Source organism: Pelodiscus sinensis, chromosome 1 (genome assembly GCF_052426305.1).
Source record: "Pelodiscus sinensis isolate ZL-2025 chromosome 1, ASM5242630v1, whole genome shotgun sequence".
Lineage (NCBI taxonomy): Eukaryota > Metazoa > Chordata > Testudines > Trionychidae > Pelodiscus > Pelodiscus sinensis.
Genome location: NC_143052.1, coordinates 43462901 through 43480138, shown reverse-complemented (window position 1 = coordinate 43480138; position 17238 = coordinate 43462901). Strand labels below are relative to the sequence as shown.

The 17238-nt window shown below is 38.2% G+C and overlaps 1 protein-coding gene across 4 annotated transcripts in view; it reads right to left on the bottom strand.

Moving 5' to 3' along the window:
* CADPS2 (calcium dependent secretion activator 2) overlaps nucleotides 1–17238 on the bottom strand; it is a 506811-nt gene that overhangs the window by 175273 nt on the left and 314300 nt on the right. For all 4 annotated transcript variants that reach the window (XM_075928806.2, XM_075928789.2, XM_075928797.2 and 1 more), the window contains exon 9: nucleotides 2171–2237. In XM_075928806.2, coding sequence (XP_075784921.1) covers nucleotides 2171–2237 — 67 coding nt within the window. The remainder of the gene's footprint in view (nucleotides 1–2170; nucleotides 2238–17238) is intronic.

Sequence of the window (17238 nt, the reverse complement as noted above, 5' to 3'; positions counted from 1 at the left end):
AATCTCTTCACCCACCCTCAAACCAGCTTAGGTGCTCATCTTCTATACATTTAGGAAATCCACAGAAAATACTGGCTGGAGGAAGAGCCTGTTTGTGCAACAGAGGGTAGCACAACTGGGGGGGAAGGGAGGCGCTTGCTGCAGAAACCAAGCATGGAGGAATAGCAGGATGAGAAGCATTCCATCCCTCCTGAGCACTTCAAGCAGTTCATCACCTGCAAACAAGCCTTATATAGCCATATCAGGGTCCTCCCACCCCTGCTAAAACTTGGTAAGCTCAAAAGGAGTCTTAATAACGCCCCTGGAAGCCATAGTAGGCTCAGAAGAACTTGTGCCTTGCCCCCCTAGTCTTATAAAGATTTTGACCCTTAAGTCATAGGTTAGAACTTGATTCCATAGCACAGAAGCCATTGACTTCATTGGACGCCAAACCATATCCATATGCTTTCAACTTTCAATTTCCTTTGAACAAGGATTTTGTCTGGGATGGTTATTATTCTGTTTAACTTCCTCTAAATTCTCAGGAGAGAAGTGGCCTACAGGAGAAGCTGCGTGTGGATGTGCAACAGAATGCAAGAGGAAGGAGATGGTTTCCAGAAAAATAGTTATCCAGGTTTAGAAGCATGAATCTTTTTAAAAATCCTTGGGTTGATGAGCTCCCTACACGTCCATCAATAATATGTGATCAAGGAGATATACGTAATCATCATGGCACCTTTCTGCAAATTAGAACAGGGACACACACAAAGGAGAAGAATAGACTAAAGTGTATCACATTTTCACCCATGACCTGAAAACAACCAACACCTTGGCTGCATCTAGACTGGCATGATTTCGCGCAAATACTTTTAACGGAAAAGTTTTTCTGTTAAAAGTATTTGCGCAAGAGAGTCTATATACTGGCATGTGCCTTTGCGCAAAAGATTTGCTTTTGCGCAAAAGCATCCATGCCAGTGCAGATGCTTTCTTGCGCAAGAAAGCTCCAATGGCCATTTTAGCCATCGGGCTTTCTTGCATAAGAAATTAACTTGGCTGTCTGCACTGGCCCTCTTGCACAAGAATACTTGTGCAAGAGGGCTTATCCCTGAAAGGGAGCATTGGAGTATTTGCGCAAGAACCACTGATTTTGTACAGTACAAAGTCAGTGTTCTTGCACAAATACTCGTGGCCAGTGTAGACAGGTGGCAAGATTTGGTGCAAAAGCAATTGCTTTTGCGCAAAATCTTGCCAGTCTAAACGCACCCCTTGAGTATATGCAGAAAGAGTGCTAATTTTTTTAAACACTAAATAAAACTCTTGCTAATTTCTCCAATCTGACAACTCATGTAAGAATTTCTATTCCAAAGCTTTTATTTGCCTATTTGGTTGTGTAAAGAAAAATTGTTCACTCTTGCCACAAAAGGCAAGACAGGAGGAAATGGGACAGCAATCTTGTTTAGATTAAATCTTCCTGACTCTAAGATCACTAGGACAATGGAACAAACTACTTAGGGAAAGCTGTGGGAGCTCCTTCACTGCAGGTTTTCAAAAAGAGGTTGGGTAGCCAGCTGTCTTGGATGGTTTAGACACAACAAATCCTGCATTTTGGCAGAGGATTAGACTAGAATGTTCTTTGTGGTCTCTTCTAACCCTACAATTCTATGATTAAATTTCTAATACAGAAAGGAGATGTAGCTAAACACACACACAAAACTGAAACATCAAGAAAGTATAACACTGGGTTACTTTATTAAATTTCAAATAGTAGAACACAATAGTTGAATTAGCTCATTCAGGTGGGATAAATACATTTCACTTTTTATTTTTTTAAGTTGCCAATTAACTGAATGCTACTAGAAAGGGCTATGCTCGATAGGATAATTCAAAACTGCACACCTTCACTTCATTGTGTATTTATCATTGGACTTTCATACTGAAAGTTTTTCTGAGCAGGATGTGGTCTATGTGTACATTAAATGCCCTCATACTTTTGTTCACTCAAATTATGAATAAAGATAGATAATGAGGCTACTATAATATTTGGAGTTCTATGAACATAAATTGAAGGTAAGTATTTATAAAAGAGAATATACTGCTTGATCAGTGCAAAAATCATAGATAAGATCTCATCGTTCTGATAGTACGTTACCAGAAACTTCACTGTCTGAACTTAATAAGCAAAGAAACTAACCTGAACAAGAACGAAATAGCGTTTTTTCCATCTTTTCCAAACCTTCTGTCCAAGAGCATATAGATACCTGCCAAGTTTAAAAAAAATATTATCTGAATAATCCATGTCATACCAAGAAGAGCCAATGAAAACCATTATTCAACTATGAAGCCTTCCTTTAAATCAAGCACTATCATTGCTAAACAGGAGTAGTTTTCTCTCCTATTTATTCAAGCTATTGAAAATGCAAGTGTGTAAATATTCCTTTTCACTCACAATTAGACTAATTAAAATATGACAGAGAAGCAAACTGATTGCATTGATATTTAAAAAGACTAATTGCTTGCCTCTTTTATGCAAGCAATTGACACTGAAAGAACAACATGACTTAGCAAATTGGAACACTTGAGGCTACACAGAAGAGTGTGTGTGTGTGTTTTCTTAAGAACTGGACTGCAGGTTTATCTTTTTTTGCTCCATGCATATTTATTTTGTATTTCTAATTTTTTACTGTTAGTTCTTCGACACTAGTGAACGTGGGTGAGTTTTGTACAACATTAACAATAGTGCCAAAATGGGAAGATAATCAAATATCATACTACCAGCACTGGACAAATAAGCAGAGCCCTCAGAACCAATGATGACAAAGCAGGCATCTCAGTCAGGGTCGCAGTTTTTTGAATTCTGGACTATGCATTTTCCTTTCTGACACAGTGCTGAGAACTCCAGTCCCAAACACTGGTGAACACTTCTATTTCTCTTTGTCCGTTAGACAACCAAGAGTGGTATTAAAGTGTCCTTGAAATAAAGACTCACATAAGACTGAGTAGACAGCACTGCAAACTGATAGTCCTAAATTAAAGCACAGAGGGGAATCATGGGACAAAAATCTGACTGGTTTCAAACCTGCGGCTCTGCAGGAGGAGGTCTGTCTTTCTGCGGTTACAGAGGTAGAAACACATTGATTTGCTCTTCAGAAGGTGAAGAGCTAGTTCTACCTCCAAAATTTCAAGTAAGGCTGAAAACTCATTGTAGGATCTGTGGACTTTGCCTTACTGAGTTAAGGCAGTATATGGGATAGAAAGGGACAAGGAGGGGATAAGAGATATGCTACTCTAGAAACAGCCAGCTGCTCCACAAGAAACACCAGAGAAGCAGCATTAATGCCACTGGGAGTTCTATGTCTCTTGTCCTCAGAGGCACAGTGTGTTATGGAAGCACTGATTTACGATAGCACAAGAATTGCAGCCATCACTGCATGGGAATATAGAGGTGACAGCTGCTTGAAATCCAAGGTGTTGGGAATGGGGTTCTATTGCCTTTTGGGGTTCCATCCCTTGTGTTTTGCATCCTGTCAGCAGTAAGGTGCAGACACTAACTTGTTCCTTCCACTCACTTTTGTAGAGGACAGAAGGAAATGTGCTTATATTTCTAAATAGATTATTGCATTCTATCATTATTACAGGTGAAAGATACCACTTTTGTCCCCTGAGAATGTGTAGGACAAACCTTTTTTAATAATAAAAAATAAATAGTCTGGTAGAACTTTAAAGACTAACAAAACATGTAGATGGTATCATGAGCTTTCGTGGGCACAGCCCACTTCTTCAAATGACCGGTCATCTGAAGAAGTGGGCTGTGCCCATGAAAGCTCATGATACCATCTACATGTTTTGTTAGTCATAGAATCATAGAACCATACAACTGGAAGAGACCTCAGAAGGTCATCAAGTCCAGCCCCCTGCTCTAGGCAGGACCAATTCCAACTAAATCAACCTGGCCAGGGCTTTGTCAAGCCGAGACTTAAACACGTCTAGGGATGGAGACTCCACTTACTTCCCTCAGTAACCCATTCCAGTGCTTCACCACCTTCCTAGTGAAATAGTTTTTCCTAATATCCAACCTAGACCTCTCCTACCACAACTTGAGACCATTGCTCTTTGTTCTGCCATCTGTCACTACTGAGAACAGCCTCTCTCCATCCTCTTTGGAACCTCCCTTCAGGAAGTTGAAGGCTGCTATCAAATCCTCCCTCACTCTTCGCTTCTGCAGACTAAACAGACCCAACTCCCTCAGCCTCTCCTCATAGGTCATATGCTCCAGCCCCCTAATCATTTTGGTTGCCCTCCGCTGGACCCTCTCCAATCTTTAAAGCTCTACCAGACTATTTTTTGTTTTTTAAGTTTATTCTGTACAGATTAACTCGTCTACCCCATGAAGATTTTTTTAATCAGACTCTGATCATTTTGTTGTACCTCACACTCATTAAAATACGGAATTAGCATCCCTTCATTCGTGCCCTGGTACAAATGTGTAAGAATTCTACTTTACTTGAGTACTGTAGGGTTTTTTTGTGCTGGTGAGATCAGACAATTTGGTTTGTGTACCACAGGTTTGTTTGCAGGACTGCTGTGTGATTGTGTTCTGGCTGAATACTCTAGAGCCTGCTGTGTAATTCCCATCTTCTCTCAATTGTATGATTATCTTAAATTCGATAAAAAGAAAGTTTAAGAAATGGGGTGTGTAAATCAGACCTGTCAGAGAAAGGGCATACTGGGAGCACATATTTAACTGTGTTTTATGTGAGAATTTATAGTGTTTGCCAATAATATATGTATTTACCACACAGAGTGCCAGAAACATACTCTAATGTGTAATGTGACTTGTTTTACTTTTCAGATATACTTTAAAAGAAGCAAACATGTTCCCCTAGGTTGGAGAATTTATTCTTTTTTGCCAACACATACCAATTCTTCTCCCTTGTAATTTCTTTCATTTCAATAATCACATTGGGGGTCGGGGGAGAGGAAAAGTGTGAATGGACATGTTTGAAGAACAGTAGCAAAAACATTTACAGAACACTGCTCTCATCCTTAGGGACAATGAGAGCACAGTTCAGAGCAGGAAAGTGGGTGCACAGGTGTCCTTTAGTGATATCTCAAGCCTAAGCCTGTCCTCTGCTAAGATGGTTCTCTAGCATAATTCAGAGGAGCCATGCTTTAATCCGTGCTGGATGGCAATGGTCCATAAGGCCAACACAGTAGCTGGAAATTGCTGAGACACATCCTGACCATGTGCACTTACTGCCCTCAGTGTACGTCTATACTGCAATTAGACACCTGTAGCTGACCTGGGTCAGCTGAGTGGGACTTGGGCTGCAGGGTTGCTTAACTGTTGTGTGGACCAAATGAGCATAGCATTGAGAAATGACATAGGACATCCTAACTGTATGATGATCCATGAATATTTGATCCCTGAAGTCTTTCTAAAAGAAAAAAAAGGTGGTTTTTAAGCTTCTCTTCCCACACAGCTGTTTACAATTAAAACTTCTTTTTTAAGACCAGATACTCTTTTTTTTAAATGGGCACAATTCTCACAATTTACAATTAACTCAAAACCAGTTTAAAAATAGAGAGAGAAAAACTAATAAATATTCTTTTTCCTTTAGTAAGTCTATCCAAAGTAAAACTACCAGCTTTTGCTGAGGTGGGGGGAGGAAAAGGAGGAGGAAAATGTTGCCTACTTAAACTTTAAAATCTGCTGTTCTGACATAAGAGTAAGTTAAAAAAATTAGCACTACTGACACAAAGCTGGGATATAACACAGAGAAGCAAAAGCTTAATGGCATTTAGTTTTACAAATCACTATAAATACACAGCAATAATCTTAAAATATGAATCCCTCTTTCAGTTCTGTCCTTGAAGGAAACTACCGAACATTTCAGTAATTACCAAGGTCTAGGTCGAATTGTGTGGCATCACAAAGAGTTAACCATTCATTCTGTTTAGAGTAGCACTAGGAAATTTATTATGAATTTATAGGGATTTTAGTTTGTCTCATATGATGGCCAGAGCTTTTATCCCCACTGAGCCAACAGGGCCAGCTCCCAGAGTGAAAGCAGTGTTTAATTTGTGCCAGTGTTTGCCATGGCTGACCCTCGGCACCCCCAGGCTTGGCAGTTTATTGCCTTGGCATCTCTGGGCTTGCCCTTTTAGTTATGTAAGTAAAAATACTGCTTGAGCACCAACAGGTTCTTTCATGACAAATTAATCATTGGATGAAAGAGACCTGGGATTTCACTGGCAGACCTTGTGCTTCTGGAAGAAGACAAAACCTCACGTCTTTGCAAACCAAGCTCCCTCTTGGCACCTCCTCATAGGAGGCATGGGCAGGGAAAAAAGGGTTCTGAAGTGAGCAGAATCAGGTGCACCTAGACTATGTTTTTATTTAGAAAGATATGCAAATTTGGCACAAATTTGCATATCTTCTTCCCATCGCTTTTTCGAAAGAGGTTTTTTCGAAAAAGCAAGCAAACTAGATGTGGTTCTTTCGGAAAAAAAAACTTTTTTGAAAGAATGCTGTAAACCTCATTTTTTTGAGGAAGAAGGATTCTTTCAAAAAAGGCTTTTTCCGAAAGAATCCCATCTAGAGTGCTTGCTTTTTCGAAAAAACCTCTTTTGAAAAAGTGATCTGAAGAAGATATGCAAATTTGGTGCAAATTTGCAGATCTTCTTTTGAAAGAAAAAGGTAGTCTAGACATGCCCATAGGAGTTAGGCTTAGGAGGGTTTATCCTTAGTTATATGGTGGGAACCCTGTAATCCCACACTGGACCTAATTAAATGCCTGGTATATAAGAACATAAGAACACCCATACTGGGACATACCAATGGTCCATCCAGCCCAGTATCCTCTCTGCTGACAGTGGCCAACACCAGATGCCTCAGAGGGATGGGACACAACAGGTAATCCTCACGTGATCCCTCCCCTGTCACCCACCTCTGCTGAAACAGAGGCTAGGGACACCATTCCTACCTATCCTGGCTAATAGCCACTGATCAACCTAACCTCCATGAATCTATGTAGCTCTTTTTTGAACCCTGTTAAAGTCCTAACCTTCACCACATCCTCAGGCAAGGAATTCCACAGAATGACTGTGCACCGAGTGAAGAAAAACTTCCTTCTGTTTGTTTTAAACCTACTGCCTATTAGTTTCATCTGGTGACCCCTAGTTCTTATATTGTGGGAATATGTAAATAACTTTTTCTTATTCACTTTTTCCACACCAGTCATGATTTTATAGACCTCTATCATATCCTTCCTTAATCTCCTCTTTTCTAAGATAAAAAGTCCAAGTCTTTTTAATCTTTATTATATGGGACCTGTTCCAAAACCCTAATAATTTTTGTTGCCCTTTTCTGAACCTTTTCCAATGCCAATGTATGTTTTTGAGATGAGGCAACCACAGGGAGGGCATATGTGAGACAGGGAGGGCATGTTGCAACCCTGTCATGCATTGCTGCTTAAATCCATACTTGTGTGCCCCTTCATTCACTTACATGTCCTGATCAATTACTCCATGCACAGAATATGCCCATAAAACTATACCATGGAGTACACACCCTTTGGTTTATCTTCAGCCATACTAAAAACCACATAGCAGTCATTATGTCAAATTCTCTCTCTTTGGGAAAACATTGAAACATATTTTGTGTCAGACTCCAAAAAATCATATGCAGATACAGGTGATATTATATTCCTCAAAAACATTGTACCATTTACTACATGTGGTCTCTCTTGCTCTTTAATTTCACCATAGAGATTATTCAAGGTAATTCTTAAATTATTGCAATTTAGCCACATATGTTTATGGAGGCCTCTACAGAAATTATGGCCACTAAATAGCTTTCCCATCAGCTCCATTTCTCAAGATATACTTTTGTTACAACACCTATTACACCAATTGGCCAGCATTCAAGAAGTAGGCTGGAAGTAAACTGGGGAAAGTTGCTATTTATTGATCTATATAATCACACAATTTAAATAGGAATGTGAAAGTATAACCGTTTAAACAGTTAACTGATAAGCCTGGGCTTATCCGTTACTGTTAACTGTTACACACAGCCTCCTGCCTCAACATATTTGATTGTCCAGCTCCCTCAACTTTTGTACATTTGCTTATTCTCTTAGTTTCCTGATAATCTAAGGCTAATACAATGGGGTCTCAATCATAATCAGGGCCTATCACATATGATAATATGACAGGATAAATTAATATTATTAGTAATAATAAGCACGAAAATTCAGCTATTTAGAAAATAAAACCTCCTTCAAACATTTGCTCTTTTAATAATAGCCTTGAAAATTATCTTTTGTCAAATGACCATGCAATATTTCCCTTTCCGGTTTTCAATCCACATAAGATTTGAGCCATATAACACAGAACTGAATTATAATCAATTAAGTTATATATTAATATTATATCTTCTGTACCAATTGCAGGTTTTTTGGTTTGTTTGGTTTTTTAATAAAAATACAGTTCATACACATTCCGTGGATTTTTTTATAATTAATTTCCTGGATAAAAGAAAAACTGTGATGGATAGTGGTTGTATTTACATCACAATGTAAGGGAAGTCAATATTCTTTTACCTGAAAACAAAATAAATTCACTGAATGTTGTACATATTTGCAATGAGAAACCTGTCTTTGTTAAATTTGACATTTTATATACAATAAACTTATGGTTTTTTCAAAGTACATATTAGAAAAGTTCAAAAACATTGCTAAATATTGTAGTTTAGTTTCAATTATGTGGTGGCATACATGTCAAAAATGAAAGATGACAGCAGATTATTTGCACTAAATTCAAGCTGTGAGAGTTCAGGGATTTCGTTTTTGATGAAAAATCAGCACTAATGAATAGCTGAAAAAATCTAATTGTGTGTGGAATATTGGAGCTATTCATTGTTGGAAAAAACAGAAAGGGACTTATTACTTCAACACAGATCGTTTTTAGTCAAGCTTTTTATTCTAAGGAATGAAGCAATCAATCTACATCTTGAATGATAAATTCTCTACTTTTACAAGGCTTCATTTATCACAAACAATGAAAATATACAGAAAGAAAAATCAATACATATAGCAGCTTAGTCCAGCAAAGGGTTTTCTTAAAAGAAACCTCAGTCAAGGTTGAAAGAGCAATTAATGCAGTCTCAAAAATCTGGGCCATTCTGATAGAGTTCGGTTAACATGTGGCAGAAGTAATCATCCACTTGTGAAAATGATTTTCAGTTCATTCTCAAACACCTTTCAGACACTCATGATCCCATTTAACTGACAACAATACAGGCTATCTGTGGGCATCATTGCATTTGATGTGAGAACCAATAGGGACCAAATGCCCACAGGCACTTTCAGTCATCACTGCATGTTCTGTGTTGCTTGCATAAAAGGAATCTTCCTTGCACTGCATTCCTTCTTTTATTTAACCCCACAAGATTAAGCCATTTTTTTGCCTTTAGTTGAGGATGAGAGGCACAACATATTCAAGACAACAATATGACCTGGGTCATCAGAAGCCTAGTAGTAAACATTCTCAGATTGATTTTAGTACTTTCTGTGCTCTTGAGAAAGAGAACTAAAAAAACCTTCAACAAATGAAAAAATATCAGCCCAAACTTCTATTGTAATTATGACTGCTAAGGATGCATAAATCTTGAGAAATGTCAAGTAATCGAAGCATCACAACTGATGGAACACATAGTACTGTTTATTCCAATGAGAAATAGTCTCATAATATGGACGGCAAATTTATTCTGAGCACCTATTTACGTTTCATTATACACACAATATTTTGATTAATACAGGAGCACTTAAAGATCTGCATTACGTTGCATACCTTTTTATCTGAAAAGGTTTACCATCTTAACCATCCAACACTGCCACTACACTAGGAGCATTACTGTACTTATCAGCTGTGAAATAAATACAATGATGATTTGTTAATTCATAATTCAACAAATTAGTACGGTAAAATCAACTACATTTATGAACAGAACATTCACATTAAAGGCAAAAAAAAAAAAAACAAACCACTCTGAAGCTTTCAGAGCACTCCCAGACAGTAAAAAAGTGACTGATGTATGCATGTGTATACAACATAAAAGTGGACTGTGTTAAAGTAACAGGAAACAGATCAATACATGCATCATGTATGTAACATCCTAGTAAAAGGCTGTTGTGTTACACATTTATAAGGAAAACCCTGTAATAGAGACATGATGATAATAAATTAAGATAGTACAATTGTTTGCATTTTCCCCTTTGTTCTGTATGTATATGAAGCTGTTGGGAAGCCTAATGAATAACCTGGACAACAGTGTTTTCACTAGGCTGGTGACACACCGCTATTTCCAGCTCCTGCAATTGGCTGAGGGCTCAATTAGATAAAGTTAGAAGAAGCCACCAGAAAATATAAGGAGGATTATATTTGCCTCTGTGTTTGAAGTTGTGTTTGTGTTCTTTGTTATTACTTCTCAATTTGGGAGGGCTTATTGGGTGAACCTGGACAGCAATGGCATCTAAGGAAAACTTTCTTCTTCTTCCAGCTTGGATATTCTGACCACTTCTTTGGATACAACCCTGACTCATCACCCATATGTTGTCATCTCTTGATTAGACTACTACAGTGCAGCCCACACCTTAAATCAACCCAGAATCTGAAGTTGGTACAGAGAATTGAAGCCTGATTAGAAAGTACTGTATCTCAAAAAGAAGCAGATGGCACTAACCTAATTGATTTCCAGGTATTGATGAAAAGTTTAAATTTGACTTACAAAACGTTAAGTGGCTTAGGATCTGCCTATGTGAGAGAATAAATTTGTTTCTGTGTCAGCAAAGGAGCTCAGAAAATTAGGTTTAGTTTAGTTTAACTACAGTCAGTGTTGTCACAGTGTGATTGTTAACCCACCATAATTCCCTGTGTAGACAGTGCAAGGTTGATAGAAGAATTTTTCTGCAGACCTAAGTGCCATCTCTTGGAAAGGCAAACAGGAGAATCACTGTAGCATTTTAAGTGTAGACAAACCCTTAGAATCTGTGGGGTACAAGAGAATGGGAACCATTAGGTGGGTGTTCTCTATGAGGAACTCTTTGATTTCAAAGTCACTCCTTGTCCTTAATGATGCAAAATAGTCTAATTTTATTGAGCCAGGGCTTGGGAAGGCCAGGTGGATACTGGTAGAAATAGGAGAATGTTGCAATGGCATTGTTTATATATAATTATCCAGTTGGCTATATTTTTTGTGGTTTTAGGGAAGCTGCCTGTTTTATCTTTACAACATTCTACTTTCAATTACACCAAAAGCACCTATAATCTAGAATAATTGTTTTTAATAGGAGCTATAAATAAAATTAAGTAATAATCTATGTAGATGTATATAATTCCACATTTCTAAGCTATGGACTAATAAGGTGAAATAAGTCCAAGATGCTCCTATTTTAATTTACTGACACAAGTATCACAGTATTTTTATTAGTTCTTTCAAGAAGCTATCTTTTAATGAGTGTCATGATATTGAGAAGTTGCAAGAGTGTATGCTATGGTTTGGCAAATTCTACTGTATCTTGTATCTTTTATTACCACTTTGATGTTAAAAGTTACAGTAATAAATCAATGTAGGAGTTTTACTCAATTTGTGCACAAAGAGTTAGTGTGTTATGACTGTTTGCCTTTGGATTTTTTTTACCTAAAAGCCAAAAACAAATTAAAACCCCTATTTTAAAACAGCATAAAGTTTTTTTTTAAAAAAAAAAACCCTAAAAAGTTCTAAATTAAACTCTCATTATTTCCTTAACAGGAATACCATCAGGCACTTGAATAATACTTTACAAACAGTATATAGTTATCCTACAGCAAACACTCCCAGAGAGAAGGTAAGTACTATTAAAATCTCAGTTTTCCAGGGACATCAATAGAGGCAGAGAAATTTAGTGTTTTTCAGAAGAATCAGGAGGATTTCAATGATGCATTCTCTGACCTACGTTTAATGTTCTAATAGATGATTGATGATAAAGCTGATTGAGGACAAAGAGGAGGTGTGAAAATTTAAAAAAATTATCTTTAGACAAATATCTTGAGTACATAGATATTTCCTTGATTGGAGAGACTACTGACCAACTACAGCTAATACTGGATGAGCTGAGAAAAAATAAAGCAAAAATCTATGAGATTTAGGATGAGTGGTGGTAAAATTAAAGCCATGCATGCCTCTTAAAAAGTGGAACAGCCTTCCAATACTGGTGGTAGATGATACTGACATTAAATGGATGAATAGTTTAACTACCTAGGTACCTCACTGACAACAGGAGACTGAATATTTGAAAAAAAAAATCACTCATCAGATCAATCCTGAGTCAATGGCATTTCAGCATCTTCAAAAACCACTGACTGAGTGGTGGGATGTCTGTGTGACAACTAAGATATGAATGATACTGGTGATGATGGCAACCCTAGTATATGCAGCAGGAACATCCCTCTAAAAACTGCTGAGGAGAGAAAATTAGCAGTTTCCAATGTCAACTGTTATGGCAGATTCACAATGTTTACTAACTTGATTTTGTCACAAAAGAGGAGATACTCACATGATCCCAACATGTTGGGCTGCACCTAGGAATAAGATGACTAATGCTGGAATCATGCCCTGAGTACAGAAGGTGTCCTTCTACACAAGTTTTACAGAGCTGAATTGAAGGAAGTAAAGCAAGATGTCAGGCAGGGATGAGTTTGCAAGGAGACAGTTTTAAGGGATTTAAGAAGCTTAAATCCTCCCATACTGTGTCTTGATGAAGATAAAGACTACTTACAAAGGACTGTTCATGAGTAAAACTGTTCATAAAAGTCCATTCTAAAAGTCATCACAGTTGCATTATAGCCATATAAACTTCTGCTGCTACCATATTTGAATTTTAATTATGATAATTTACATTTTTAGATTACCTTATTTCAAAGTAAGGATGTTAAAGAACGGGTATTTGGCTAATCATGTAGTCAATACAATTTGTATTGACTACGTGATTAGTTGATAAGGGGAGGTGCTCTGCAGAACTGCAACAGGGATAGCTGCTGAAGTCAGCTCAAGCTGGGCCTGAGTGGTCCACAAAGCTCTTGCCATATTTAAAATGCAGAGCTGTCACATGGGTGGCTCCCAGAGCCGGCACAAGCCTGGACTGAGTAGTCCTGGCTCACACTGGGTCCTGAACCGCTGTACTTATGTCCCGGACCACTGTGCAGCACCTGCTCCCAAGTCCCCCCATTGCTGACTCTGATACAGAGGCAACAAGGAGAAGCAGGAAGCAAATAGTTGAACAGTAGCTCAACTACCTGATACGCTTATCAGTAGTCGACTACTCGAGCAGTCGCTTACATCTCCATTTCAAAGATCTCGAAGTGTTTGGCAAACTTTACAGTCCTCATTTCATAACTAAAATCTTTAAATCCCTCACAGCAATATTGCAGAATGGTCTAGGATAAGGAGCTTATTTTATAAAAATTGAATTGAATGTTTATAGTCTGTTGAATGAAGCAACAGATTTGAACTGAGCAAAATGCAATTGCACACTTGGAATTTAGCCCGAACTCTCAAGTTGGCAGCCCAAATCTTATATGGGAACAAGTCTTTATTAAAAGTAAACAGGAAAGAATTTTATTCCTCCAATATAAGAACTCCTCTATAGAATAAAGAACTTCTGCACTTGGTGTAACATGTTTAGCAAGCCTCAGTAATAGGATGTACCTGCTGTTATCCAAATTAGTTAAATAAACGGAGATGGGCTCCAGTGAAAATAGTCTCTGATAATTAAAAAATATTTTACATATTACAGTAGATTCTGCTTAAAAGTAGAGCTATTACGTGATTAAAAATTGTAATATTCAACAAAAGCATTTATATAATTGTTACATATTGTTCATATTTTCAAATATATTGATTCAAATTAAAACATAGAATACAAAGTGTACCATGCTCACTTTACATTTATTTTTATTACAAAGGTTTGCACTGTAAAAATAAAAGAAATAGTATTTTTCAATGTACTACCGTACTTGTGTTAAGTGAAATTTACCATAGAAGCTACATTTGCAAAAGTAGAATTATGTAAATAAATATATGTAAAACTTTAGTGCCTACAATTCCACTAAGTCCTACTTCTTTAGAAAAAGTAGAATGGTACTACTGTTAATTAGTGTTGTAGGATAGGATATTTACATGCTAGTTGCGCTAAAGATTATATGTCTTTTCATGCTTCAACTACCATTCCAGAGTATATGCACCCATGCTGATGATGGATTCTACTCAATAACCATCCAAAACAGTGCAGACCAAAGCATGTTCACTTCCATCCTCTAAGTCAGATGCCACCAGTAGAAGGTTGGTTTTCTTTTTTTGGTAATTTGTGTTTGTAGTTTTTGCATTAAAGCGTGACAATTAAGACCTCTGAAAGCATGCTTCCCACACCAGCTCAGATTTTGGAAGACACTTCAGATCTTAAATCTTGATTCAAGTACTGTCACTTTAGAAATCTCACAATGGTATCTTCCTTGAATTTTGTCAGATCTGATATAAAAATATTCTTAAAATGAACACGTACTGGGTGATCATCCAAGACTGCTACAATCTGAAATATATGGCCAAATGTGGATAAAACACTGAGAAGGAGACAAATCATTTCCTCCCCAGAGTTCAGACAAAATTAATTAACATATATTTTAAATAAGTGTTATCTGCATAGACTCATAGAGCTGGAAGAGACCTCAGGAGGTCATCAAGTCCAGCCCTCTTCCCCAGGCAGGACCAATCCCAACATAGAAGCATGACCTCTGAAATGGTGGCCAAAAAATGAAAGGGCATATGAATGTTAAGTGTATCTGGCATGTGTTGCAGTGTTGGTCACAAAAGTCCCATTGAAATGCCTGTTCTTGCTTGTGTCTCATGTGACACTGAAAACAAATGGGCAGCATTATTTCCTGTAAATGTAAACAAACTTGGTTTCTTGTGTGATTGATGAACAAGAAGTAGGACTGAGTGGACTTGTAGGCTCCAAAGTTTTACATTGCTTTGTTTTTCAGTGTAATTATGGAGCCCAGAAAAGAAAGGTCAGACTGAGAAAGACTTACCTGGAGATTTAAGCTATAAATAATGCAATTTGCCTTCAAGAAACTCTGCAACCCATATAAAGCAATTTTAGGGTTAGACATATTTTGTAATCAGTTTCTTTACTGTATTCAACCTAGTCTGTGTTTTGTTTTATTTGCTTAGTAATATGCTTTGTTCTGTTTGCTATCCCATATAACCACTTAAAATACACCGTTTGTAGTTATTAAAAGTTATGTATATCTTCCTCCATATTTGGGGAAGGGGCAAATTTCATGACCTCATGTTGCATAGATCTCTATTCAACTTAAGACAATATAATTTAGGGTTCATACTCCAAGATGATGTGTGCATTTGACTGATGGGCAATAATTTATCTGAGTTCTCCCCCATAGAGCTGATTGCAAACTCTGTGATTCTACAGCTTGGTGTGTCCCTACCTATGTGTGTGCTGGAAGGGTTTTTGAGAGCCTGAGTAAGGGGAAACCCAGGCTGCTGGAACAGGTAAGTGGACTAGGACCCTGGCAGAGGGGTCCAACTCATCACAGAAGGTTTATTGATATTGGTAAGATGACCATTGGTCTGTTCCTATAAAGTAGGATTTCCTAATCTTTTTCATAGTGTGGTCCACATTTAATAGAGAAGTAACTTCTGTGGAAATAAAAGCTATGCATCAAGGAAGTATATAATGCAGCTTAGCTTAGAGAGTGCATTATGGCTGGAATTGTCAGAAGTGCTGAAAGAGCCACAAGGTGTGTGCTCCTGTGTCATTTGGGCAACACTTAGCAACCTTTAGCAATGGGATGCAAGATGTAGCCATCATTCTAAGTGAGCAGATTGGGATTGAGAGGAAGTAATATGGGTGGCTGAAATGACAGCACAAGATGACTGGAGAACCAGCATTGACTAGAGCGGGTCATGCTAGAGCAACACGGATAAACTGGGCCTGGTTCACCTTCATCTTGACAACATTCTGTGGGATGGTTAGAAATGGGGGGAAAAGGGGGAGGAGAAGGAAATCACACAAGACAACTGCCAGCTGAGATTGAAAGCAAGATTGAGACTCTGAGAACAAGACATTGTTGTGAACAAAACAGATGCATTTCCTATTGTCCCTCATAGCAAATGGATTGATCTTCAGGATGCCTCAAGGTGTGAATGTGACCTGGAGGACTCTTGTCTTCAGTGACTACTCAGGATGCAAGGGAAAATGAGTGCACAGAGCCCTGAGTTTCTGACTGGATGAGTCTGATTAATCATCTTGAAGCTGTGCTAATGCACAGCTTAGAGGGAACACTGGTCATAACCTGATCACCCCTTGACAGAGCTCCCTGGAACACGGCTCCCCCTTGCTTGTTCATGAAATGCATCATGATAATATTTTTTTTTTATAAAAATGTGAAACGCTGAACCCTTGATATGGTGGAAGAAAAGCAGGCTATGCCCTGTAAATGGGCCAAAGCCCTGGCATATTGACAGTGGGACTCCTCCTCTGACCACAGACCTTGGACTTTCAGCAATCCCAGGTGTGCTCCCCAAGTCAACAGGGAGGTGTTTGTGACAACTGACTTGGCAAGGCCTGGGCAAATGGAATGCCCTGGAAAATGTTTTTTGGACATTTCCACCACTGTAAGGAGTTCAGGACCAGCTGAAGAAAACCGACCAACTAGTCCAGTAAAATAGGGAACCATATTTGGGGGGGGGGGGGGGGGAAGAGAGAGAGAGAGAGAGAGAGAGAGAGAGAGAGAGGCAAACCTTATGAACTGGACCGCCTGTTTGTAAGTAGACATCTGGTCCAAGAGTCTCAGGCATATCTGAACTGTTATGGAAGGCTGATACTACAGACGGAAGCAAAGGGAACAAGTCAAAAAAGTAGAATGTAGTGTTGATGTGAGAAAGGGATTCTTCTCTGAACTTGTCCCTCAGGAGATAGGCATCTATATTCAGGAAGATGTAAATCCCTTTCTTCCTAACATTTGCTTGCATGATGACCACACACTGGTAAAAATCCAAGGGGCAGAAGAGAAGCCAAAAGGGAGCATTCTGTACTGAAAATGGTGATTTAGTACAACAAATCAAAGGAATTCTGAGGCTGGCAAAATTGCCATATGGAAGTAGGAGCCTTAAGGTCCAAAACAACAAACCAAACAATCATTTGG